The 27,458-nt window shown below is 37.8% G+C and overlaps 5 protein-coding genes and 1 pseudogene across 6 annotated transcripts in view; 3 read left to right on the top strand and 3 right to left on the bottom strand.

Annotated features, from left to right (window-relative positions):
• The window catches only part of stox2a (storkhead box 2a), a 51,108-nt gene extending 46,756 nt beyond the window's left edge, over positions 1–4,352 (bottom strand). The window contains exon 1 of the mRNA XM_058775123.1: positions 2,919–4,352. Coding sequence (XP_058631106.1) covers positions 2,919–3,240 — 322 coding nt within the window. The 5' untranslated portion in view covers positions 3,241–4,352. The remainder of the gene's footprint in view (positions 1–2,918) is intronic.
• A 2,877-nt stretch (positions 4,353–7,229) lies between these two features.
• ing2 (inhibitor of growth family, member 2) lies at positions 7,230–9,416 on the bottom strand. Of its 2 annotated transcripts, none has more exons than XM_058766642.1 (2): positions 9,266–9,416; positions 7,230–8,531 (listed from the first exon to the last, which is right to left on the bottom strand). In XM_058766642.1, the coding sequence occupies exons 1-2, from the start codon at positions 9,402–9,404 to the stop codon at positions 7,834–7,836; spliced, it is 837 nt and encodes a 278-aa protein (XP_058622625.1). In that variant the 5' UTR covers positions 9,405–9,416; the 3' UTR covers positions 7,230–7,833. The 2 variants fall into 2 exon arrangements, with proteins under 2 accessions (XP_058622625.1, XP_058621922.1); XM_058765939.1 differs by lacking the exon at positions 9,266–9,416 and adding an exon at positions 8,738–8,944.
• A 1,301-nt stretch (positions 9,417–10,717) lies between these two features.
• On the top strand, positions 10,718–12,560 carry sod3b (superoxide dismutase 3, extracellular b). The gene is made up of 2 exons (XM_058778258.1): positions 10,718–11,443; positions 11,785–12,560. Exon 2 carries the CDS (start codon positions 11,797–11,799, stop codon positions 12,394–12,396), a length of 600 nt encoding a protein of 199 aa, XP_058634241.1. The 5' UTR covers positions 10,718–11,443; positions 11,785–11,796; the 3' UTR covers positions 12,397–12,560.
• Positions 12,561–14,030: 1,470 nt separating this feature from the next.
• LOC131543840 (serine/threonine-protein kinase pim-2-like) lies at positions 14,031–16,386 on the top strand (annotated as a pseudogene).
• Positions 16,387–17,682: 1,296 nt separating this feature from the next.
• On the top strand, positions 17,683–23,955 carry aip (aryl hydrocarbon receptor interacting protein). Its single transcript, XM_058782947.1, has 7 exons — positions 17,683–17,860; positions 18,705–18,887; positions 19,028–19,216; positions 20,732–20,908; positions 22,358–22,499; positions 22,808–23,040; positions 23,121–23,955. Exons 1-7 carry the CDS (start codon positions 17,762–17,764, stop codon positions 23,124–23,126), a joined length of 1,029 nt encoding a protein of 342 aa, XP_058638930.1. The 5' UTR covers positions 17,683–17,761; the 3' UTR covers positions 23,127–23,955.
• Positions 23,956–24,042: 87 nt separating this feature from the next.
• Positions 24,043–27,408, bottom strand: cdk2ap2 (cyclin dependent kinase 2 associated protein 2). Its single transcript, XM_058782958.1, has 5 exons — positions 27,168–27,408; positions 26,730–26,889; positions 26,202–26,293; positions 24,903–25,023; positions 24,043–24,337 (listed from the first exon to the last, which is right to left on the bottom strand). Exons 2-5 carry the CDS (start codon positions 26,782–26,784, stop codon positions 24,270–24,272), a joined length of 336 nt encoding a protein of 111 aa, XP_058638941.1. The 5' UTR covers positions 26,785–26,889; positions 27,168–27,408; the 3' UTR covers positions 24,043–24,269.
• Positions 27,409–27,458: the final 50 nt, after the last annotated feature.

Genomic DNA, 27,458 nt, shown 5'->3' with positions numbered 1-27,458 from the left:
GATTCAAAAATCTCATTTTAATCTTGCATTATAGTTTATATAATATAGGTACATAAAAAATATGTACGATGTTTTAATAGGTAAATGTTTATGTGACATGATACACAAGCATAGGGTGACCATACATCCTCTTTTTCCCAGACATGTCCTGGTCAGGATTTCTAAATTGCCTTTTTTCATACTAACAATCATGTGATAACTCTGCCCTACAAAGGCAAAAGACCTTAACTCGCTAGAGTGTGAAACTGAGAAAAATGACTTTAAAGTTTTTTATTTGTCCAGCCAAATTAATTATAGGTAGGACACTGGAAATTTGGCAATTAGATGTTTTAGTAATGAAATTGTTTTTAGCTCAAACTTGATTTTTACCCCTATTTTGAAGTTACTTTACTCTGCCATTGCATTGTCTGCAAAAAGTGAGAAGTCACACCAAGGCAAAAGACAGTAACTTCCACATGATCAATATTAGGTTGCTGATCACCATTTACAAAATCATTACAGTAACACCTGTATAAAGTGATCATAGACTCTCTCATATAGGCTATTGCATGTAGAAATGTGACTGTATTAATTGTTGTTGTTTTTTACCGTAACAAGCAGACTAAAAGTTAAACATATGAGTGGATACCGTTTTGCAACCAATTTATTTGCTATGCTCAGTAACGTAAAATGCTAGACATCGTGTAATTGCTTTTATATTGACTTGAAAAAAAAAGCCTAAACTAAAAGAACGACTTGTGGATTGATGTGAACGCCAGCAAGCAGGAATAATGCTCAGAATGCTTGTGGATTAAACATCATCGTTATGGCCTGTCTATTTTGCTGTCTATCGTTGATATAAGGAATGATAAGCAAAAATAATCCTTTCAAACGACAATAAATGCTTAGAATTCACTAAATCAATTCCTACAAAAGATGCTACATCACAAAATCAAAAAATCTGTTATCAAATTCTTTGCTATAATAACAGCATGTGTTTCCATATATGAGCTGATGCTAAACCAGGTAATGATGTACTGTATTAATAGTTTATTTTATATATATTTGATTGCATTCTAATGAAGCAATAAAATAAAACAATAAACTGATGAATTAAAGGGCTTTGTCAGATAATGAAATATATAGGAAATAAACGAGAAATGAAAACTACTGAATGTTTCCTTTAAACTAATGCAACAGTCCAAATCACTGCATTCAAAATGAAGAATCAATCATTTGATGAGTTGGAATGTAGATCAGTCCATGTAAGGCAAAAAGCTTAAACTCAAATCTGCAAATACAAGACATATCACCACATTCCAAAACAAATCATTCAGTACCAGGTAGTGGAATGAGAAGAATTTCCCTTTGAGAACTGATAGTGCAGTAATATCTACCGGCTTGTTTTATGTTTGCATTATGTGTGATTGGAGGCCCATTTCTTCACAGTCTCACCCTTGAAAATATCCTTCGTTTCCACAGCCTTGAAGACGTACAAAGAGTCAAAACAACTACGGGTGGAATATAAAATGTTTCACATGCAAACTGATACAAAATATATTCACTTTCTTGATATTTAATGATATTTAGACCTATTTGATATGGTGTTAAAGGTTATATAGATTACAATTGATTAAATCAATGTTTTGGGGCAGTTAAAGAATAGGAACTTTCCACAGAGATAAAGCACATCTTTGTGTAGCTTCATTTCTGTATGATGTATAATCCAGTGGAATGTTTTAACTTTCAACCTGTTTCTCCTTCAAGCAGACGTCAAGATTTATGGGAGTGTTAGAGCAAAGAAGAGGTGAACCCGTCAGAATGGATGGTTTAAATGTTACAGCAAGCGTGGCCTTGATCGTGTTGTTTTTACAAGAAGAAAATCCTCATAAAATGTGTTTCTGCATGATACTGGGAAAGCATTGGATTTAATGTATCTTGAGCTCTTGACCTCAAATTCAAAAGCAACATTTAAGGACTTCATAGAGTTTTACAATAAATCTCACTGCAAATTCCTGTTGTCACATTCATTTGTCCAAAGTTGTCAATTTTTAAAAAGGAAGTTTTATCCAGACATGAAAATGATTGTAGATTACATAAATCAACTAGTTCTAGCAAACTGATAGCTGGCATCTGGCGACTTTCCCGTACAAAATGCAGCTAAAATATTTTAGAATTCCTAACTGCATGTGTCATAAAATAATAGAACATTTATCTGCCATGCTATTACAGCTATTAAAATCTGTTGGAATGCCACATGGTTACATCAAAAGAGTTTCTCAAAGGTGGTCTTATTTGCAATTGTAGCCAATAACAGCACAGACGTAGCACAATAATCAATACGAAGACCAAATAGTTGGCCACTAAAGTAATATGAATATAAATAAATAACAAACTGCATCACAAAACTCTCCAAAGTACAACAGTTCAATAAAAACAAAATGTGATGGTTCACTCAAGGAAGTCTGGACCACATCCCAATAAATTATAACTAATTTTACTTATTAAAAACACTTACCTCAATGTATAAATACAATATATAAAAATATACCTTGCTAAATATAAATTTTCTTTGTAAATTATGTTATTTCAAACTTTTTTTTACTTCTAAAACAGTTTTTACAGTAAAATGTATTTTCTCACATGGCAAGGCAACTTAACTCATTTAGTTCAACTTTATTGTATTACTCTTATAATGCCCAATTTCTTCAAGCAGCTAAACTTCATAAGAACCTCATTCTGAATTTTCTGCATTTTCAATTTGCAAGTGCACCTTACTGGAATCTTCAGTATGGAGAAGGTTGGCAAAGTTCTCTCAAACCTCTGCACCCGCACATCGCTGTGTTAAAATATCTTCCTGGCACATAATTCCTCGAAAAACAACTTGGCTGCTTCCTTCCAGCAAGGGTCCCCGTGTAATGCCATTTGCTCAGGCTTACCTATGCACTTGATCTCGAAGCCCCGCGGTGGTTTGAGGGCTCTCCGCGTCCATCCTTCCCTCAGGACCTCCAAATGATCCTCCTTGCCCTGAATGAGCAGAACGTGTTCATCTATCCAGCCTAAGAAGAAGGTCTCCGATATGGCGTCCGTGACTTTCTTATTCCAGAAGTGCTGCATGTTCTCCGCTTTGAAGTCGGCGAATATCTCGTAGCCGGTGTGATGGTGCTGAAGCTTCTCCGTGACCGCGGCCGCCTCCTCGGTGCTGACCCGCGACAGCACTATGGCCAGGGAATGGGGCGCTATCTGCAGGAACTTCTCCATTCTCCGGCGCGTTTCACACACAGGCCACGGCGTGGATTGCGACCCTGTCCGATGCTCCGCGGCACTCACACGGTGTTTTATTGCGCACCTTATTGAATTTCCAAAACGAACACATTGCACCGTATTTCAGTTTATGTCCAGGAGCCGAAGCGCTGCGCCTGACGGCGGAGGGTCCACCAGCATGATATGCGAGAGAGACGCCAATGTCATTTATTCATCAAACAAACGCTTACAACGCCGCGTTCCGCACGGTGCGCCCATAGCCCGATGCCAGCGGTCCGGTGGGCAATGTTAACCAGGCGCTGCACACTGCTGGGCAAAGCGGCTGAGCTGAATGATCAATGGGTCTGTCCGTATTAATAGATCTCAACCTGCCTCTTTCCACACCTCTCCCGCGACATTCTGCGCATAAGCGAGACCGACTCCGCCAGCATCGAGGAGGCCTCTTGAGCGGTGGCTTGATCGATCACTGCATTCATCGGTGATGTTTGCTGGCCATAAAGCGCAGGAGATGACTTCATCCCTTCTTATTCATGTCTTCATTTGGTGCACTCCGTGGTTGCCTCCCAGTCGGTCTTGTACACTATGGGGCGTTCATATGGACCGCACGCTTTCTGGGGTCACACTCGCAACCGTTAACTCGTCTCGGAGGCGTCGGGCTCTTGTCCCTGGCGCCTGGTGTCCGGTGCGGCGGCGGATTAGATTGGACGCGTCGACTGAGAGCGCGCGGATCACCAGATGTTTTCCTGACTCCACCTACAGGCGGCCTTCAAAACATCGCGAGTACAGTGTGAGCCTCGCAACAGGTGAACAGGGGGAAAGCAGAACGAGAGCTGGCGCTCACAGATTAGCGCAATGCATTTTAACACTTTTCACGACAGGAAAAATGCGATGAGAGGTCAGGCTGTGCCTGTGTGTGCTATGTTTTATCTCATTTAGCCAGCCTATTCCGTGCCTTTAGTTCTTAACGCATGGCATGGCATAATGTTGCATTTATGAAGCCTATAATTATAATGGGCTGATTAAAAAAGAGAAAATAGTTTTTTTATTATATTACACACAATGCTTTGGATCTAAAACAAAAATAGTATTATAGGCCAACCTTTTATATCTTGAATCATGTTTTTTGTCCACTCTTTTGTTTCCATCCTAAGTTATTATTAATCAAAGTTTAATAATATCATTGTTGAATGTCTATCCTTCAAGAAAAAGTATAGAAAAATTTTGTGTCAATTGTTGTATAAATAGTTTTGAAATGTATGATTTGGAATGTTGTTATGATTAAACGTTTCATGTTTCAAAGCTCAAACGGCGCTGAATTGTAGAAATGCCCCAAGCGCAACTGTGGTGGTGGAGATAGCTTATTAATAAATGAACATATTGACATTAATTATCTTAGTCGACATATTTTTGTAATTCCTTTTTATAACTGAAATGGGTATTTAAATGCATGAGAACTGAAAAAAAAAAAAAACTGTGGGCAGTGTGAGATTGTGGATTGTTATCTGAAAAGAATTTGGCCTTGTTTGCATTTGTGTGAGGTTCTTTTCTCTAAGGCCTTGATCAAATAACTTCTATACAGAGAGCAAGGGCACCCAAGCTTTGGTGTCAGCTTTCGGGTTCCCAAGTTCCCAGGGTGTTTCCTCTTGTTTAGTGATCTGAGTATCGCTAGAAAGAACAAGACTGAATCTTTTAAAATACTAACCCAGGGTTGCACTTGTTTGGATAGAAAGGTATTTCTTCACACACTCCCACAAACCCAGGTAACCGTATTGATGACAATGGAAATGAATTATGTGCATTGCATTTCACACTATAAGGTTAGATACTTATTAACTTTTAGCTGAATTCATAGATCGTTTGAAATGCTAACTTTACAAATCCTGGGTTATAGAGTAATCCTGATTACTGTGTAACCCAGAATAAATATATATTAACAATTAATAATCAACATTTGAAGAGTTCAGATGCAAAAGCCTCTAAGTGCCTTTTGAAATTTTCTTCTAAAATTAGCATTTTTATCAGGCTTATGTTGAGTTATTTCACTTTAATGGCTATGGGAATAACCTATTCCTTGCTATAAAAGTGAAATTACTGAATCTACACATAGGAGCCTGATACAAATTCTAATTTTAGACAAAAATTTCAAACAGCACTTTTGCATCTGAACTCTTCATTTGCAATGCTTAAATGAGCTGGTGACCTAAAAGCCTAATGTTTTGTAGTATTACTCTGTATCTGGAGGTTGCACTTTAAATGCTCTCTCAGAGTGTGTTGAATGTGATTTCTTCCAGCAGACATAAAACGAGCTGTAATTAAAAGCGCTTTTTTGCACTTCAAAAAAGTCAAATCTGAGTTCTGAAGCCAAACCAGTTGAGAAGCACTTTTGCCTTTATGGTGACATCTGCTGGCAAGCAAAACTTTTATTTATACTGTCAAAAAACAGAATTGTATGGTTTGATGTGGTCAATTATTTGCCATGTTTTCTGGGCAGTTTCATGAGGGGTGTGCTTCTATTAAAATTCTGATTGGTCTGTATATGTCTGACTGCTGAAGGTATGTCTTTTTGCCATTTTTCATAGTTTCATACTGAATCAGGTCTACCAACACCTCATCATAAAGCTATAAAATATCACAGTTAAGCTTGTAAGCTTGAAACCTTTGTGTGTGTGTGTATGCATATATATATATATATATATATGTGTGTGTGTGTGTGTGTGTATAATTAAATTCTACTGTAAATTCTACTCTATTTAAGCATAATCAAAAGATTATTTTCTCTTATACACAAAAGCTTGGACACACCTACACTCTTAAAAATAAAGGTGCTTTACGATGTCATAGAAGAACCTTTTTGTCTAAATGGTTCCGTAAAGAACCTTTAACATCTGAGGAACCTTTCAGTTTCACAAAAAGTTATTTGTGGCGAAAGAAGGTTCTACAGAACCTTTGACTGAATGGTTCTTTAAAGAACCAAAAATCGCTTGAAGAACCTTTTGAAGCAACTTAATTTTTAAGAGTGTACTCATTCTTTATTTGTATCATATTCCACATTTAATAAAATGTTTGTTAAATGTTCCACATTTAACAAAACAATGAACGCAAATAAAATGTTAAATTAAAACTTGTGTCTTTTAGCTTATTTGAAGTTGTCACTTTTTGCCTGGATTCCAGCTCTGCACACTCTGGGCATTCAACCAACTTGAGTTCCTAAGACACTTTCATATCATATTGAAAGAGCTCATATGCTGCACTTGGTGGCTGCTTTTCCTTTACTTAAAAAAAAAATAAACCTTTGTTTTTGTAAAGAAATTTGTGCATGATTTATATTTTAAGAACAAGCCTTTACATCCATAGATCTATAAAAGGAGAAAGACATGTCCAAGCTTTTGCCTGGTATACACACACACACACAAATGGTTCTTCAGTGGTTCTTTGGGGTGGTTGAGGTGCTATATTGCACCACCACTGCCATATAAAGAACCCGATAAGCCCCTGTATAGTTTTTTAAAGGTTCTCTCTCTTAGTCTAGTTGGGAAAGGGGTTTAAAACAACATTAAAATACAGCGTATTTCCTGAAGACAACATGGTTGTCAACCTTTTTGGCCCCAATGCCCCCTATAAGGAAATATTCCAGGGACCCCACACGAGACTTTGACTTCAGAGCATAAAAGCAAAAAAGTGATTCAAAACAGCTTTTGCCATTGTAGTAAATTTATCACATTTGAGAGTGGAGTAACATCTAAAATCTAAGGAGAATGGGGTTCTTCTTATGGTTCTACATAGCACCATTTGACAATAAATGATATTGTGCCTATAAAGATAGGTGCTATATAGCACTTAAAGTGGTTCCGTTATGATTATGAGCCACTGAACCACTTTCAGTGCCATGAAAACAGCATTTTTTTTTAGAGAGTAGTGTTTCTTTCTTTTTATCAAATGCAGAAAATATTGTCTATATATCTGTTTTTATATTATCCACATGACACAACAACAAGCAGCTTAGAGACATAACAAGCACTGATTTATTTAAATAGATGAAACTTAAAAAAAAAAAAAAAAAAAAAGAATTTTTAACAAAAAAACATCACTCAAAAACAGTAACAAAGAATTTGTTCTCTCACTGGAAGACATTTCAGAGGTGTGTTTTCATATATATATTTCTAAAATGTGGAACGAAAGAACAAGAAATGCAAATAAAAGGTGTTGACAGTGTTCATCAAACCCTGTGCATTTTGATCACTTTCCTCTTTTTTTTAATAACACGCACTACCCTGGACCGGGTGACCTCCAACATATATAAACTCTCAAGGTTTACCGAAATCAACAATTAAAAGGAAAAAAAGCTTAGAAAAGAACTCTTCGTTGTCTTATGGACATTAGTGGCAGTATCTTAAACATCTGTGTTTCCAGGGTTAATTACGTCTGTTGGTCGTTTTCCATCCTAATGCAAAATCAACAACAGCACCTGTTTGGAAACTTTTCAGCTAAGTGCATGAGGAGAACCTTTTAACATAAGTTAAACACAAAAATCGCCGATCCCCACACAGGCATATTTTCACTTAAACAATCTAGCACATCTTCTGTAAGGCACTACCTGGACCGCCTATCCTTCTTGGCCCTATCCGCACTTTTTTCCATAGTCTTTTCACTGTCACCCCTGCATTTGGGGCAATACCATTTCCCCTTGGGCTTGTAGGTCAGTCCAACACAAGAAAAATGGAACCACTCAATAGGACATTGCTCATTGTCGCAGCCAATCATCTCCCCATAGGACACCTGTTCGCAGAGGCAGTAGGTGGGCTCGTTGGGGTCGATGGTGAACTCCACCGGCGATGCTTCTCGCTCTTGCTTGGCCTTGGAGCGCTTCTTCTTCTTGGCCGACTTGGACTTTTTCTCACGGGGCTGCTGCGGGGGCTCTTCTCCCAGGTCTTCCAAGGCTCCGTTGGCACAAGTGTCACGGCTCTCACTGTTACGTTGACGTCTGGGTCGTCTCGCCGAAGAGCGCTCGGGCATAACATTTGCAGAGGTGCTGGCAGGGTCGTGCCTCACCTTCTCCGCCGGTCGCTCTGCTTCCGCCGGCTCCAAGAAACAAGGCGAGTGGGCCTCGATCTGACGCGAGCGGTTTTCCACCACCTCCATCATTTGTGTGACCACATGGATCTTCTCATCTCCCAGCTCCTGACTGCTGATGAGCGCCCGCTGCAACTGAATCTGCAGTCGCTTGCGCTGCCCACTGTCAGTCTCCTTTTTGTACTTTTCATAGATCTCATCCACCTCCTTGAGGACCTCTGAGTGGCACAGAAAGCAGAGAAAGTGAGGTGGTGACAAACACCTTCAGTCAGAACATTAGAAAATTAAGCGAGGCAGCTTGTGCACGCCCAATGCATTTTACAAAGCCACTCTTCAACATACTATACAGTCGACTGTTTGCTGTTCGCAATGCATGCTCGAGCTGCTCTAGTGCTACCCCTGCCGCTGTGTAACAAAAACATACCTGCCCAAGCATTCATGCTACTCCTCCACGGTGGGTATTATAAAAATATGAGGAACCAAGACGCGAATGAATCGTTTCCGTTGCATATAAATCATTTTGCACGGTAACCTTCGTTAAGTCAAACTCGAAGGCGTCGACATCGAGCTGTGAAGGTTTAGGCTACATGCGAACAAAACACACGCCGACTGAAAGCACCATTACGTCGATACTATGGCAACTAAAGCGATGCGTTAAAAGAGCACAGCCAAACAACAGTACAGAGTATGCACTAGTCAAAATGGCTGATCACTGGTTGTAGGATAGTGTTGCTGGAACAAACACAGCCGAATATGCTAAAGACCAAATACAACTAAAACACAGCGGGCGTGGACAGCTTTGGAAGCACTGATAAATGTTTAATAAAAATGTGTTCGGTGTTATTGTGAGGAAACGAAACGAAGCCGGTCTACAGGGTGAAGTGCACACGATGTAAACGAACGTAAATATACAACGTATCGAGCTGGCACCTTTCACAAATGTTTCGCTTACCTTGATACTTGGTGTCGATCTCTCGTAACAATGAAACATTCCTCTGTATATCCAAAGGCAACGACTCGACACATTCCAAATAATCCTCCACGTAGTTGACAAGCTGCGATTTTTCCACGTTTGGATAATGCCCTAACATGATGATAGTAATGCATCAAGCAGCTATGCGCCTTTTCGAGAAGAACTGCGGCTTAAAAAGAGGCGCTTTTCACTCATAGGGTCCTTTAAAATATGATGATAGTTGGCAACCTTGTGGAGAGCCACTCTTTCCGGACAAATTCAGTCCAGTCTTCTCTGGCTACGAGAACTCCTTCAAACAAAACTATCAGATGTGCGCATGCGTAGGATCAACCCATAAAATGCCGCGTTTTGCATTTTCAGACGGTTTAGCAAATGGGGGCTGGCGTTGCTGGCATGTGGGCGGATCGCGGGATCAGCTGGGCGCGTCCGGAGTTTATATGGAACCGGAGCCTCGATTCATTAAAAGCGAGATCGAACCGTAAGACCACAGCGTTAGACCGGTTTAGCAAAATATCGTTAATGAGTTGATGTAAAAAATCAATAGAGAGTTATGAATTAATAGGGGCTACTAGGGGCGAAATTGCCACTGATAGGCTATATAGTGCCCCTAAACTCAAAGTTCGATAAAGATTTCTGATTTTAAGAACGCCTGAGTTTTCAAAAGCTGGCATAAAGCCACAGTATAGAAACACAAGACAGACACATAAGTATAAATGTAAATATAACGTGCGAACTAACAGCTGTAAATTAAACATTTAATACAAACAGCAGTATAATAAAAATAAAAAACAAAAGGGCAAAACAATTTTTTTAAATTAAATGACTAACGTGCCTGTAATGAATTCCTCTTTTTAGATTTGTAGGCTATCTTTGTTTTATATTTCATAACATTTTATTCTAGGCCTAAATATAACCTGTAATTATCAATTATACTGTTGTAATATTGCAGATAACAGCCTACTTATAAACGATTTTCATTAATTAACGGGTTTTGTCAGAATAAAATCCCTTGAAAATCAGCCCTAGGGGACACAAAGTCATTACTGAAGTTATAACTTCTGACACAGGTTGGCATGACTGACACCTTCTACACATATTCATAAAAATACATTTATCTAGTTTCCCACATTTCCAGTAGAGTATTGGAGATTTAAAAGATTGCGCAAGCTGAGAATGAGCCCCGTTCTGTAGAAGCGCGCGTGTGCTTCACTTGAATATCTATTTCATTGACAAACCTGGATTGCAAGCGTTACACTCTGTCACACAGGACGTCTTAGCATTGACACGCTACGCAAACCACGACCTGCGCTGCATGCAGGACATCTCTGCCCAGAGTCCGGGGACTTTCCCCCAAGCAATGATGGCGAAACGAGGTTCCCCGTGCGTAGCTTAGGTTACAAGTTTTCAGGCATGCGCATTTAGAAAGCAGCCGGCACAGGAAATATATACAACTGAATGTAGCGGTCTGTTTGCACGACGGTGATACTGTGATTTTATTGCTTTACATTTATCCCAATGGATTATTTTACAGAAGAGTGTGTTATACGACTATAAAGATATACAATATATTGCGAAGGACGTATATTGCGGTATTTTGAAACACTTGGTCCTGAAGTGAAGACTGAAGGAGTCATGTAAATGAACCATATACGTCACGATGACACGCCAAGCGAAATACAAGTAAAATGAACAACAAAAAACTCGACAATATCTTAAATACCTCATTACTCGTTTGCTCTTATCATAAAAAACAATGAATCCGTTTAAAAAAAAAAAATTATGTTGAGGATTTTTGTTGTTAATTATAAGAGTTAGTTAACTTAAAAGTACCTACTTCTTTGTTTTTGTAGCTTTCTTTTCACTGCTAAAACATATATGGAGGACAAACAAGATGGGAAAAACTGTATTATTCTTTATCTTCGCATGTTAGCAGACTGTATTTCATAAAACACGATTTCTGTGCCGCATTGTGGGCAGGCATGAAATTTGATCTGTAAAACTTGCGCACTATAATTTACTAAATATGAAATGTTTACGCCCCTGAGTTATGCAAGTATAAAACAACAGCCTAAAATGTGTCGCACGCGAAGGAACACCGACCGAGTAACACGTTTGTGATAAAAAGTGCTTTTTAAAAACGGTGACGTAACACGGGAGGTACGTATAGCCTATATATAATGTATTACCAAAATTCTACTGTAGCCTACATAATCAAAAAAAGTAAGATAACTAGCCTGATATGGATTTTTTTTTTTTTTTTTTTGTGTGTGTGTGTGTGTGTGTGTGTGATTAGCAACGCCGAGGCTTATGGCATTGTTTCGGATATATTTACGATTTTGTGGATATAATGTCTCAATAAACCCACAGAGGCTATAGTCCATTTTCAACATTGCAGTTAAGATGGGGATGTTGGCGTTGAATGCATATTGACTTAAAGAGTAGCTAACATTTGGCTTGAATTTCTGATTTTCTGATTAAGGTGTTTTGTTTTGCCACAGGGAAAAGAAGAAATGAAATCCTTCTACATTTTACCACTTCTAGCATTCTTGCTCAGTTGCCATGTACACTTCTGTGGGTCACGCTCAGGTTTGGCATATGCTTCAAATCCAGTTTCCCCACCAGTGAACAGTAATTCCCTTCGGGCCGTATGTAGAATGCGCCCTAACACTCAGTTATCACCTGGAATGCCCCGTGTGTACGGTCATGTTGTTTTCAAACAGTCTGGCCCAAAGGAAAAGCTGAGCGTGACTTTCAGACTGTATGGTCTCCCTGTCTACAGCCAGCAGCCCAGAGCAATGCACATTCATGAGTACGGAGACTTGAGCAAAGGCTGTGGATCTACTGGTGGACATTACAATCCCCTCGGTGTGAACCATCCACAGCATCCAGGGGACTTTGGTAACTTTGTTCCTGTTAATGGGAAGATTCGTCAATCACTGGACTCCAGTGCCACACTCTTTGGGAGACTCTCAATACTTGGCCGGTCTGTTGTGATTCATGAGGGAGAGGATGATTTAGGCAGAGGTGGGAACGTGGAAAGCTCGCTGAATGGCAACGCTGGAGGGCGATTGGCATGCTGTGTTATTGGACTGGCAAACCCCCAAAATTAGCATATACAAATAACATATACTTCTTTTTTTTTGGAGCATTTATCAGATGAATAACCGATACTCTTTGAAAATGGAATTGTAGAGTAACATGCTCAAAATGCCTGGTTCTTATTGTATCTACAAATGCTAAGTAACCATTAAAGTGAATAAACTGGCTTTTCAAAGGTGCATGTCTTCATTTTAATGTCTTCAGCTTTCAGTATCTGATCTATAAACAGATTCTAAATACTTACATTAAATGCTGGAAGCTATGACTATTTACATTATTGTCAAAATATGGCATGTTACTGATGTTTTTGATGTCATGCTTTATTTAGTGACAACAAAAGTAGAGAATAGTTACAAAATAAAAAAAAATAAGATCAACAATAATAATGGTAATTAATAACACATTTTTAAATAAAATTTTTTAAAAACCTATAATTTAAAGAATTATATTTAAGTCTAATCAACATCACTAATACCAAAACAAGTAGCCTAGCCCACCAAAGCCTCTAAAATTGATAAAAGATCAAGGCTTGACAACAGTTTTTAATTATTCAAATTCATTAAATTGATTGATTGATTGATTGATTGATTGATTGATTGATCGATCGTGCCTTAAGATACTGATACTTAGAGTGTACAAAGTTTGGTGCCTTTTTACATTTATGAATATGATATTTAACCAAATAAAATAAGAATCAAATTTTTTCTCTCTAATGGCTTGTTATTAAATAAATAAATAAATAAATAATATTTTACAGCAGTTAACGCACTGGCCCCACCTCCAGACCTAATACAGTGATCTTACATTACAGTTATTGACAGTCTATGGTTGACAAAGATGATGGGCAACAACTGAATGAATGCAGTTATGCCTTAAAATTCAAGATTTTGGTGCAAAAATAATGCCCCTTTATGAGTTTTTTTTTTTTTTTTTATATCATGATAAGCGATATCACACGAGTGCTGTTTGTCCCGAGTATCTAGAGTGCAAATGTGATTTATACAACAGTTCAGTAAATAAGAAGTTGATATTGCTTTATATTTGAAACACAATATTATGTGTTTTTGCTCAATTTTGCAGAAAACATATTTCCTTTAAAGACAGCAGAATTGTGCATCTCCGAGCAACACAGCAGTGTTTCATTTCTGAATGAGTCCGTGTTTTGAACGAATCGTGTGAACATTCAAAGGCCCTTTCATATAGAGAGCCGTTTACTTCATTCCTGAATGAATCAGCCATTTGAACAAATCATGTCACTAAACGGGTCTGCAAATTCGCAAAGTTGGCAACACTGTGCATCTCCATTTCTCCAAACACGGGCTGGGTCAAACAGAAAATGCCCCCTGCATTAATCGCGCATTAATAAAATTAGTGCCGTTAAAATGAATTAACTTTGACAGCACTAATATATATAATATATATATATATATATATATATATATATATATATATCCATATTCACCTTCCAGAGTTCACTTCCGAAATATTCAGTCTGTTTAAAAATACGATCTATAACATTCGAGAGGCAATATTGGGCAATTCAATTTCGCTTTTCAAATTCTTTTCCACAAAACACACCCAGGAACTGCAGGAATAGCGGTTTGCATAATCTCCGCTCACCAGCAGGAGGTGCAAGCTGGAGGTGATGAAGAAGCAACAGGTAGAGCAAATCATTCATAAAAGAAATGGAGTAGTGGTAAGAACATGTTATTATCAGGACCAGAGTATCTGCCGAAAAGCTGATTAAGACCACTGATCTATAATAAAGAACATTATATTATAGTTATTATATAGTTATAGAACATTATATTAGTCAGACTCATTATATATAGATTAGTAGTTAAGACACAAAAACTGCTTTTAATTCAAAATCACGTGCCGTTTATTGGGAGTGAAACAAGCTATTATACGACTGTAATACTTTTAAAACATAAAGATATTAATTAGCCATTATTAATCAGTAATATATTGTATGTAGGCTATTTCATAATTAGTGAAGGTCTGGTGTTTTTAAACATTGTGCGCGATCTACTGAATGGCACCATTTAAATGATGCTCGAATTATATTGTTTAAATTCACACCACATTATAAACTAATATAATATGAACTGATTGATCGTGTATTAAAGAATGAATAGATGTGTTTTTAAATCACATAAATGCCACCAAACGCTACCACACAGGGACTTGTGAGGATCCTTCAGCTCGGCCTTTAACACTATCATTCCAAACCTCCTCCTGCCCAAACTAACTCATTTATTTGTGTGAAGGATGGCCTTGAGGTGTCAATTTTTATTTACTTATTTACTTAGCTGATCATTTCTTATCTTTGTCCTTTTGCTTTTGTTGCAAGTCCTTCTATTGTATCTAATGTCCACTGTTTAGAGCAACTGACCTCTTTAAACTGTAAGATTTGACCAAATATGCTCTGCATGTTTTTTAATTCATGCTTGGAATATACACATGTATAAATATTGCTAACACAAATTCTTCTTCTTTCTTTTGTTGATCAGGTGGCAGTGAAATTTGTCAAGAAAACAAAGGATACGCAGTACATCAACTTTGTAAGTAGACTGTGCTTTCTATATTTTTTCCTTTGGATAACTGTATTGAGTATTTGGGAATCCAACTCCATCTAACCATCATAAAAATCATTTTTCTTTCAGCCTGAACCTCTTCCACTGGAGGTCGCTCTTTTAATCCTCGCAAATGAAGGCCCAGAGTTCCCCAGATATCCAGCTGATGGACTGGAAGGATCTGGGTGAATACTACATCATGATTCTGGAGCGGCCTATTCGCTGCGAGGACTTGTTTGATTTTGTGCAGCACCATGAAGGCAGAATTGATGAGGACTTGGCTCGGGTTGTCATGCGGCAGGCAACACAAGCCGCTTACATGAGCTGCCAACGTGGAGTGTTGCACCAGGACATCAAAAAGGAAAACCTTTTGATCAACAAGGACACCTTAGAAGTCAAACTTATTGACTTTGGGTGCGGCGACCTCCTTCAAAGCGCATCCTATGCTACATTCATGGGTATGCATTGAAGCCATAGAATAGGAATCACTCCAGTATCATGCTAATGAGCATCTAGACGAAGTGCTGTAGTAATGCAATGCACATAACACAAAATCTGTACTTATTACAGGCACACAAATGTACTGTCCACCCGAATTTATATCAGAGGGCAAGTAACACACGGAGCCAGCGACAGTATATTCATTGGGAGTGCTCTTGTTGTCACTAGTATGCGGGGTGTTTCCGGACAGTGACGACCTGATCATGATCAATATGAACCGTTGGTTCATAGCTGGATTGTCATTAGGTAAAATCATCATAGCATGATTTATTTTCCAATTTCAGCCATGTCTAGTCGTACAGTTTAGAATAATTAAGATATGAAGTTTAAAGTAATAACCAGTTGTCTCTCCTTTCTGCAGAGAGTGCTGCCAATTGATCTGCTCTTGCCTGCAGCGTGAGCCAACAGAACGACTTGATTTGGGCATGATTCTGCAGCATGACTGGTTTAAGGTACTGAACTAAAAATACTTTAAGAGATCTATATTAAAAATTATGAACATTTTGGAAGCTTTTTGTCAATCCTTGTACATATAGATGATAAGTTGCTTCCAAGTCAAAATATGACTAAATAATAAAGCAGATTTTTGCTTTAGCTCAGAGCACAGATATGGCAAAAATTGCAGCCAGCCCAGGGTTTTGTCATGTACCGGCAGCACATCGTGACCCAGAGCACCATTTCCATCCTTGCAAACTCAGTGAAAAGAAAAATATAAATATATGAAAATATTAATGATTTTAAATTATAAATAACCTTTTTAATAACATAATTAATATTAGTATATTTATATTATTAATATTAGTATTAATAATATTGTATTTGTATTATTGATTAATATTGTTTTAATATTGTATATTGTATATTGTATGGTCTTATGTCTTGTAGCCTGTAATAGGGTTTTACTTTAAAAACAATAAATTAAAAAACAACAACAACAACATGTTGTGAACTTTTTTAATTGACATGTGAAATTGTAGCAGAAATGACAGTGTTCTAACAACAGTTATTAGCTGAATACATTAACAAATGAAAATTGACACTGAACATGAATAAATACATGAAGTAAAACACAAAATCAAAACCATTTTGTGTATATCTTGGTGCAGTTGAGTGTCAGTTTATATGCCAGTATCTGAAATACACAATTGAGTTTAGAGTTACGTGTGTCTCTTCCATTTTCCAACAGATTTCTTTTACAGTAGTTTAATAAAAGTAAACTTTTCTTAAAACATATTGTTGAATTTCAATGTATCTGCACCCCTCTATTTATGCTGTGTACGTAATAGACATTGACTTGCAAAATGATTCCTTATTGCCTGGCAGTGGAGTAGAAACAATTTAGCACAAAAACTTAATTCTTTCTATAACCAGGTTTGATGTGAAGTATTGAAGTGGGAAAATACCTAAAGTGACAAAGGAAATGGAAATAAAATCCAACAGTACCATGGTAAATAATTCCACATATACATGTATACCACAACTTACATGACACTGTTAGACAAGGAAAACAAGGACCAGATATAATGCTCAAATAATGCATAAGCATATTCAAAACAATTGTTATTTATTTTAATGTATATTCAGGTGCATCGAAAATACAGGAAACAAAGTAGGTGTGATGTTCACGGTACCAGATTGTCATGCCAAAATCATTAAAAGATTTTTAGACAATACATTAGTATACACATCTTTAAAGACATTAGAAACAGGTCATATGGAAAGCAAAGTTGATGTGCTAATAGACCATTTGCCCTGTTCAGACAATATACAGGGTTCAGATGATGGGTAGCATAGGTGTAAAAAGAAACAAGTTGGCAGATAAGTGTGCAAAGGAAGCCACAATAATGTTTTTTTTTTTTAAAAGCCAACATAGACATGAAAGTAAAATATAAAAGATTTAAATTAAGTTTTGAATTAAACGACATGTGGAGAGATGACAAAAACAGTTAAAGCACGAAAACAGGAAGATGGCTTTCGAACATTCAAAGAAATGTTGGTAAAGGTAGAATAACAAAGAAAAATAAAAACGAAGAAACAATAATTAATCTGATAAATGTTTTAATTTAATGCAATATCTGAAAAAGATCAAACGAATCTATTTGTACGATCTTAACCCACACTCCAAACCAGCAAGCGGAGGTAATGCACTTCATACAGTTGTGTGCCAAACACCCATGTAAAGTGCAGAAGAAGCAGCGGCGGCAGCGGGGTCTGTTTACTGTAACCCCTGTCACTCTGAGCCGCGGCTGCAGCGCCATCTACACTCAACGGAGCGACGCTCTTCACATCTTCCAGAAGAATGGAGGAAATTGACATAACGCTCAGAGCTGATGGCATTCAGAAAAAAGTCATCTCTCCCGGAGAAGGAGAACTTTCAACGTTTCCCAATGGAACAAAGGTAGTGTAACGTACAGGATAACCTTACATTTCATTGCTGTGACGGGCAAGACGATCAACAAATGTGTTATGGTTTCTGAGCTAGCTGGAGTCGCCAATTTTGACGCAAAACATGGGCTTGATTTCGAGTGAGAATAGCCCAAAAATCGTTCAGTTTAATGTGTAATGCATGTATCGCAATCTTAAAAGAAATATTTCAACTGGTGTGTGTCCTCTTATTACATGCAGACGCTAGATATTCAGATTTAGCCGTTAGCTAAGCATCGGGAGGGATACCTGATGCTACAGTCGATGAAGGCGGTCTCATAAACAGGATGACTGTCTGTTTGCATTTTTGGCACAGAGAGGGAAGAAAATGGTTAATCTCTTCTGAGTGACAGCTGAAAGCTACGTACCCCATAAAATCAACGACATATATATATATATATATATATATATATATATATATATATAGCCACTGGCTACATTATAAGCAACATCAATAATATTAACCCTGTAAAGCCTGACATGAATTAAACTACCTATTCTCTCAGTGCCTCGTGGTGCTTGAGGCGAAGACAAGGGAGCATAGGCCTATAATAGTAGTAAAATTTATTATATGTTTTTTTTCTTAGTTTTTTTTTTTACATTTAGACAAAATGTGAATCGAGTAAAGAGTTAGCATATCTGGGCAACATTAAATGTAAACAAATGTTCTTGCACTGAGAGCCTGTTGGGCTCAAAATGTAACGTTAGAGAATTTAAATCAAACTAAATGTCATAATGCAACAAATACCAGAGGTATATATTAAATGCTTTGTAATAAATAACCAAATGAATTATTTTGTATTTTTCTCTTTTGAAAGGTGAAGTTTCATTACCGCACTAGCCTTTGTGATGGCACTGTGTTGGATGACTCCAGGACAATGGGAGGTTGCAGTAAACCTATGGAGCTCATACTGGGGAAGAAGTTCAAGCTTCCTGTGTGGGAGCGGGTGGTTACCACCATGAGAGAGGGTGAAATTGCTGAGTTCACCTGTGATGTTAAGGTCAGTGACCTGTCTGTCAGTTAATTCTTTTATGTCTTCTACATAACTACATATTTGTAACATTACATGCATGTAAATAAATACAAATAATCATATATGTTTTATGCTTTCTGATACTATATATTTCTCTACTGTAATAGCACACAGCTCTCTACCCTCTGGTTTCTCTGTCACTGCGCAACATCAGCCATGGAAAAGACCCACTGGAGGGACAGAGACACTGCTGTGGAATAGCTCAGGTTCATTCGCATCATTCTATGGGTCACCCCGATCTGGATAAGTTGCAGGCCAATCCTCAGCCTCTAGTTTTTGCTCTGGAAATGCTAGAGGTGAGAAACAGTAGCTTGATGTCATTTTTGGAGGTGCAGTTTTACATGAGAATGGACAGAGCGCTCTGATAACCACATGAACAGCATATGTGCATTTTAAGGTGTTAAAGGGATAGTCCAAAGGGATACTCACCCTCTACTTGTTCCAAACCTGTATGAGTTTCCTTTTTCTGCTCAAGATATTCTGAAGAATGTTGGTAACCAAACAGTTAAAGGTCCCATGGCATGAAAATTTCACTTTATGAGGTTTTTTAACATTAATATGAGTTCCCCTAGCCTGCCTATGGTCCCCCAGTGGCTAGAAATGGCGATAGGTGTAAACCGAGCCCTGGGTATCCTGCTTCACCTTTGAGAAAATGAAAGCTCAGATGGCCCAATCTGGAATCTTCCCTTTATGTCGTCATATGGGGAAAGGTTACCTCCCCTTTCTCTGCTTTGCCCGCCCATGAGAAAATTAGCTACTACCGTGCGAGGCGAGCGCAATATTTTTTTTTCCTCAAGAGACATCATGGCTTGCAAACGAGCGAAGCATGACAGTTGCTCAGTGTTTGGATGTACAAATGAACACCGAAGTATTTTTTTAGTTCCTTCATCCGAGCCTATGAAGTGTAACATGTGTAACATGACTTCAATATACGTTGACATGGGCAACTTTGTCATTAAAAAAATTATCCAGAGTAGTCTTCTCTAAACTACAAAGATTACTGATATAGATGCTAATACAGCTTTAGAACCATAGCAAATCAGAGCAACATGAAAAGCCAACAACGTAGGCTAGCATTAGCTACATGATAAGAACTGTAACAGCATACATAAACAAACCAACTAAAGTACCGTATCCAGACACAATATGTTAAACTAACCATTCGGAGACGTCCTGCTGTAGCCGCTGAGTTGCAACTTCTTCATCCGGTGCTTCTCCATCCTGATCAGATTCTGGGTCAAACTGAAAAGCTTGGAACGACTGCGTGTCTACGAGCCATTGCGATACATCCACTGTCAACATTAGCACATGGTAGCGCAAGCTGGTTAAGACCACACACCCACCCTCCACCTTGCCCCGCCTCTCTCCTCCTCATTAGCATTTAAAGCTACAGACACAGAAATGGCACGTCCTAAGGAAAGCTCATTGTGGGTCTGGCTTGTAGTGGCTGAAATTCTATACCAAGGCTGAATTTTGGGAAAGAGACTTCAGATACAGTACTAGGGACCACTTAGGCCTATATAAAAGCATCCAAAAAGCAGCATGTCATGGGACCTTTAACAGGATCCATTGACTTTCATTTTTTTTTTTCCATGCAAGGGAAGTCAGTGGTTACTGTCAGCTGTTTGGTTACCAACATTCTCCAAAAATATATTGTGCTCAACCGCTTAAAGAAATTCGTACATTATCATCTTGGTGAACTATCCCTTTAATTTTCTACTAATTTAACAACAAATATACTAAATTACAAAGTAGCTGTTGGTAATTCCCACTTGATCTTTTTTTATGATTCTGATTCTCATCTTCCTAAGGTCTTGCCCCCTGGATCCTTCCAGTTGGAGGTATGGGCAATGACAGACGAGGAGAAACTGCAGGTCATACCACAGATGCATGAGGAGGGAAATGCACTCTTCAAGAGTGGAGATATTTCAGCAGCTTCTGAGAAGTACTACAGTGCCATAGCTTGTCTGAAGAACCTACAGATGAAGGTTAGCCTTAATAGCTGCTGAGCAATGACTGGTTCTCATTAATTACCTAGACTGTGAATCTGTCCTGCCACAGTTTCAAAATTAACCAAAATTATTTCTACACTTATGCTCTGTGTTTTAAAGTGAAGCATGCCACTGTGTTAAAGTGAAGCATGCCACTGTGTTAAAGTGAAGCATGCCACTGTGTTAAAGTGCACGATCCTCCGGTGTTTTCAGTGTCTCAGAGTGGCTCGATTCTCAGTAAATGCAGTAAACTCCATCTCTGCATATGCTGAGCGTTTGGGAACGCAGTGTGCTCCAGATTCACTTTAATTTATACATAAATTCAAATGTTTTGTTGACAGCTGTTTACAGCAGTTCACTAGATTTGTAATGAAGTATTTGTAAACCTGCTGTCACAGAAAATTGGAGGTCTCCCTGGAGTTTTCTGCCAAAATAAGCATGGTTCTGCTTTTAACGCTTGCAATTTTACAACTGTTAAGTAAAGTAATTAATATACTTGTGAAATATTAATTTTTACAGTGCAGTTGTATTACAATAATAGTATATTCCTGTCTTAAATAACCATTTAATATAGGATTATCACTGTTATTATTACCTCTAATATCAAAATAATATTATTTTCACGTTGTTTGGCTTCCTAAAACAATTTAATTAATGTTAATGTAATGTGGACTAAGAAACTATCATTCACAACTAAAAACGTTGTCCACTTTAAATTCCAGGTACAAATCAGTGCAAAGTTCATGCTTGGGGTTGCCAGATGATAAGAGTTCAGATCCCCCAATCTGACTTTTTCTAATAAATAAATACATTTTCGTAAATAAATAAATACATCAGCGTTTTACTTAATCTCCCAAAGTAGCAACCATGCGCACATGCTCTCTCTGGCCTGCAAAAGAGCACTAATGATCTGAAAACACAGACAAACATGCATGTTGGATATTCTGCTCAAATGAAAGTGTCATATAGCCAGTCTGCATTCCTCTACAAGGCTGCTTGAGCTGTTTGCGGTGACTAAATTTGCGAGCAAACTTTCTCATTGACAAACTGTAATTAATCCAAATATGGATCTTGCATATGTTGTTTGCAATTGTGGTAGCTGAGTACATGCATTTACACAGCCTCTGTGCTACAATTCAAGGTTGTTTAATAGCAAAAAATATTTAATTCATTTGGAATTATTGGAATTAATATTTCACTTTTTAAGATTTTGTGAGTTTTCATCATTTAGTGTTATTGTGTATAATAAGGCAGGAAACTAGATGGGGTAAAATAAATACTGCATATGAGCTGACATTCCCTTGATTTGTGCTTCTTAAAAATGTCCTAAATAATACCATTCGTAATGAATAATCATGTTTAACCATTATTGTGCAGCCCTAGCCAAAAGTGTATTAAATTCCTCAAGGTTGGAAATTTTACTGTAAACATGTTCTCTGTTTATAGGAGCGTCCGGGTGATGACCATTGGATCAAACTAGATCTCATGATCACTCCTCTGCTCCTCAACTATTGCCAGTGCAAGCATCTTTTGGGCCAGTACTATGAGGTTTTGGACCACTGCTCTTCTATCATCAACAAGTACGAAGGTAAATATCAAAACACTTGCATACCCCTAAGCCTAAATTCTTTATAACAACCCACTTTGTTCACTGATTACAAGTCTAGCTGTAATTACAGCTAGGCATCTCAAAGAAGCTTATTTTAACTTCTACGGTATTTTTAGGTTAATAAAAAGCTGCACTAGTATCATGTTCCTTACAAACAAGTTAAGGTTAACTCAAAATAATACCACACTGTTTTTTAAACAAGACTTAACACGAGCATGCTCCCACCGTGAGTAACATTTATCATTTGTATTACAGATGACCATACTCATTCTTTGTCTTTCTCACAGATAATGTGAAGGCATATTTCAAACGAGGGAAGGCTCATGCAGCGGTGTGGAATGAAGCAGAGGCAAGATCTGACTTTGCCAAAGTGATTGAACTAGACCCATCACTTGAAACCTCAGTTGCAAAGGAGTTGAGGGCAATGGAGGATCGCATTCGGGAAAAACAGAAAGAGGAGAAGGGACGCTACAAAAACCTTTTCAGCTACAGCAGCAAAGCCTCTGCTGCAGCTTCCACGGTTGGTTTGACTGAGTGAATACTGGTAAACAAAAGTTGCTCAGTTAAGTAATGTGCTATGCTATTTTCCTCTCTTTTTAGGGCTGAAACAAAGATGAACATCCGATTTCACATTTATAAGGATGCAGTTGGGCCACTGTCAAGTTGGAGTAATCCACTCTGATAAATTCATCCCTCACAAGTTAATATTGTTGATCACCTCCTCATGTTTTATTAGTAAACTGATACACCATTGAGGAGTGCATAGCTTTAAATGCACTTGAATTCATCCATTTATCCCTGGAGTAACCCATCATTTATTGAAAAGTGATCATTTTCATTGAGTTGCTAATGGGTTCTGCATCTCCTGTGAACCAGACATGGGTAAATATCAGCTTACTGCCTTGTTACCTTGTATATTCAGTCTTTGGATATAGCTGATAGAAACTGTCACAGATTGAACCCAGTGCTTTTCAACAAGGGCAGTCTGAACAAACCAAATTTGAAAAAGACAATCTGAAGATAAAATGCTAGTCTGGTTAAATAGGATTTCTTTGACTATGTCCCCCTTTCCCTCAATTTGTATGTTAACCTTTTGTATTTTTCATGTTTATTCATTTTTATTGCTGTCACCCTTGTCTTTATATGTATACTACATTTTTAATATTGAAAGATTAAGGAAATTAGAAGGCCTATGAAATATATTAGTGAAAGACACAATGATAACACTGTGATGACGCATGTAAAAGTATCCACTTCCCTATCATTGAAACTAAAAACATATTCATTCACATTGTGTTGTTAATTAATGGAATTGTCAGTTATATCTATACGTCACTACAAATAAATTGCTATTTTCAAAATACTTTTTAAATAGGTGTTGTTGCAACTATTCTGCATGTTGTGACTGAAGCCAAATAAAGTTTTTTGAAAATCACTTATTCCCCATTTTACAAAAGCAATTCTTGCATTCAGTGGAATTGAAAATCTGACAGACTGTTTTTTCTTTTTTTTTTATTTAAATACAGAATTGCAAAAATTGGGCTTAAAAAAATTCTATGCTAATCGCATTAACACTACATGAGGTTTACATTGGGCAGATAGCTATGCATGATGGACAAAGGTCAATAAGAAAGATAGAAAGACGTGGTGTTGTAAATGGCTTGGCAAAGAGAAGGAGCATGTTTATGAGAAACAGAACAATGGGGAGACAAGTACCAGAGGGAGGGTGTGTGTGTGTGTGTGTGGATGTTATGTGCGAGCACTTCGCTCTGTCTCCGCTAGACACTCCCTGACAAGAGCACGTGCGTGGATGATACCTGATGAAAGACAGAAACACACATCAGCTATTTCAAACAAGTAAACATTTATCCAAATAACAAGACTAAGTGCTAACATACAAATGTGCAAGATGACTAGTGTAAGTAGTTTTGTTGATCGACAGGCCATTTACTAATGAACCAGGTAGCACTAACTGTAAAATACTGTCTTTGAATGTATACAATAAATAGACACTAAAATAAGCATTACACATCAGGCATTAGAAGTTACAACTTTTATATGTAGTGCAACTTCAATAATTAATTGCAATATAATTTAAAGAAATTATCTATAGTACAAATAAGTGGCTTAGTTGCACTGTAACTGCAAATAGTCTTTTTTTTATATTAATTATATATCAGTGATGAGCACCACAGCCTATTAAAGGTAGCTTAGTAAGAACGTCTTTGTGCTGACAAAAGAAACATTGCAAGTCTGATCCACACAGATCTGAAAAATGCAGAAAACTCCATTAGAACTGCCCTTAGGCTCACATTACTCCAGGGGGCTAACACAGTCTTACAAATGTGCTGCATGCACTTTATTCCAAAGGGTTTGGAGTACCTCTCTTCAGCCTCTCCATGGCACTTTTGCTGCCAGCATAGGTAGGACGAATTTCACGGCTCATCTCCTCAATGACGGAGAGCAGCTCACTATAGGTAGATCCCTGGGATACTTTAACAGGCTACAGAAAACAAGAGATGTCTGAGTGATATGTATCCTCTTTATGAGGTGTATTCACCTTATTCTTCAAGATGGAAGTGAGCCTATAGGCGAGACTTCCGGTTCATTAGCTGCTATAGGAAAATAACGAGAAGAATTACAATGTACGGTGAACAGTTAAACTGTTTGCACTACAAACCAGTGTGTTCATAATGAAGATAATACATTAAAATAATATGGAAAGACACACTAATGTGCAATATTAAGCAGCCAAACGAGTGGCTTTGTACAGCTTAAAAATAGCTGGAAGCGAATGAGACCAGAAGCAAGAGTCATAAAATTTACAAACGGCTGCGCCAATTTTTACAGGAAGAATAAGGTAGATTTATATAATGGAATACATCTATACATACTACGGGTCAAAAGTTTGGAATAATTAAGATTTTTACTTTTTTTACATGTTTTTGCAATAAGTCTCTTATGCTTACCAAGGCTGCATTTATTTAATCAAAAATGTAGTTTTCAAATATTTTTAAATATTATAATTTAAAATAACAGTTTACTATTTGAATATATTTTAAAATGTAATATATTCCTGTGATGGCATAGCTGAATTTTCAGCTGTTGTTACTCCTGATCCTTCAGAAATCATTGTAATATGCTGATTTGGTGCTCAATTTTGATCAATTAGGCTAATATTACTAATATCAATTAATGATTTCTGTCACTTTTGATCAATTTAATGCATCCTCACTGAATAATAGAGGTAGAAATTTATCTTTTTACCCCATCTGATTAAACCCAATCTTATAGTAGTGTATCACGGTTTCTACAAAAATCTTAAGTAGCACAACTGTTTTCAACATCGATTATAATAAGAAATGTTTCTTAAGCAGCAAATCCAAATATCAGAATGACTTCTAAAGAATCTTGTTACACTGAAGACTGGAGTCACGGCTGCTGAAAATTCAGCTTTACCGTCACAGGAATAAGTTCAATTAAAAAAATTAAATAAAATTGTATAAAAAATTAAATAAGTTTTTATTGTATGTTACTGTATTTGGATTAAATATATGCATTATCGGTGAGCATAAGAAACTTCATTCATCAAAAAAAAAACAGACCCTTAGGGCATTTATCGTCATAATTCAAGTCTGCAAATTTATCTAAAAGCCCACTGTTATCAGAAAATGAACTTACTTGTACAAAGCCCATTGATGGTGGACCAAAGTCACTAAATGCTGGTCTAAAGTTAGAAGAGGAGGCCAGTGATGGAGATGAGCCACATGATCCTAAAACCAGAGAGCAAGAGGAAGACCAATCACAAATCAAGGAAATGTCAAAAGGCCAAACTCGACCAATGATATCTCGCCACCCAGTGTTTGTATGAAAGGAAGTGAGGTAAAATACTGCCAACATTAGATGCACTTATGTGATGGCATGGCACACTCAGAATAAGAAAACAGCTTTTAAACAAAAACGCGACAGGGTGCGGTTCGCAGCACAATATACCACATTTATGTAATGAGCGAGACAGATGGCTATGGCTCCTTTAACTCCTCCCCCTTTATCCGTGTCTCTGACCTCTTTTACAGTAGGTTCACTGACCCCTTTCTCCAGGATTAAAACGGTGCGTTTGAAAAGACGATGGACAAAAAAAATACCTCAAATGGAGAAAATATGAATGTAAAAAAGAAATGAATGAACAGCGAGCACAATGAAACTCACCTGGTGGAGTGTGGTTGGAGCCGGTGGGTGCGGGGGCGATCGGCTTGTAACTCATATTTACACCGCCGTCGACTGTAACCTCGCTTGATGAAAACTTTCTGCTTATCTTCTGAATGCAATCTCGATGGGCTTTAGTATCTGAAGCAGGAACGATGCTGACCTAATGTAAACACAAAGAGTAGATATACGGATATGTATAAGAGGTGAGAGACATGATAAAGGCTAGCGGACAGAAAAGACGGTCCCCTCTAAACTTAACCGGCTTCAACCCGTGCCTTGTCTATTTAAACCGCCTGGAACTGACTGACTTTTTCTTTATTTTCAGCTAGGGCAAAACTAGGAGTCATTTGATACAAATACGAAATATATTTGGTGTACTAAAGAGTGGAGGATGTCTGTAACGTTAGTGGTTTACGAAAGGTAAATTTAACTACCCACCTCTTCTTCCGCGAACTCGCTCGACAGCGACACGCGCTAAATATCCAACAAGCCGACAAATCAAACAAACAACAACAACCGTGAACACCTCGCGACACGCTGGGCAGGCAAAGACGCTTTCTGGTCGCCGGTTTACACTTGTTCGGGGGGGTTAACGAGGAGTATAACGCACGGGAAGAGTTTCGTTACGCGGAGGTGTCGGCTCTTCTCCTCTCTTCCTGCGCGTGCTAGCCTGCTATGTTATTTTCCCATGATACTCGGCAAAAAGGGTGACTGCGTCATCAGGCACGC

This window comes from Onychostoma macrolepis, chromosome 01 (assembly GCF_012432095.1).
Source record: "Onychostoma macrolepis isolate SWU-2019 chromosome 01, ASM1243209v1, whole genome shotgun sequence".
In the NCBI taxonomy this organism is placed as follows: domain Eukaryota; kingdom Metazoa; phylum Chordata; class Actinopteri; order Cypriniformes; family Cyprinidae; genus Onychostoma; species Onychostoma macrolepis.
Note: the sequence above shows the minus strand (reverse complement) of the source record. Positions and strands in the feature narration are given on the sequence as shown.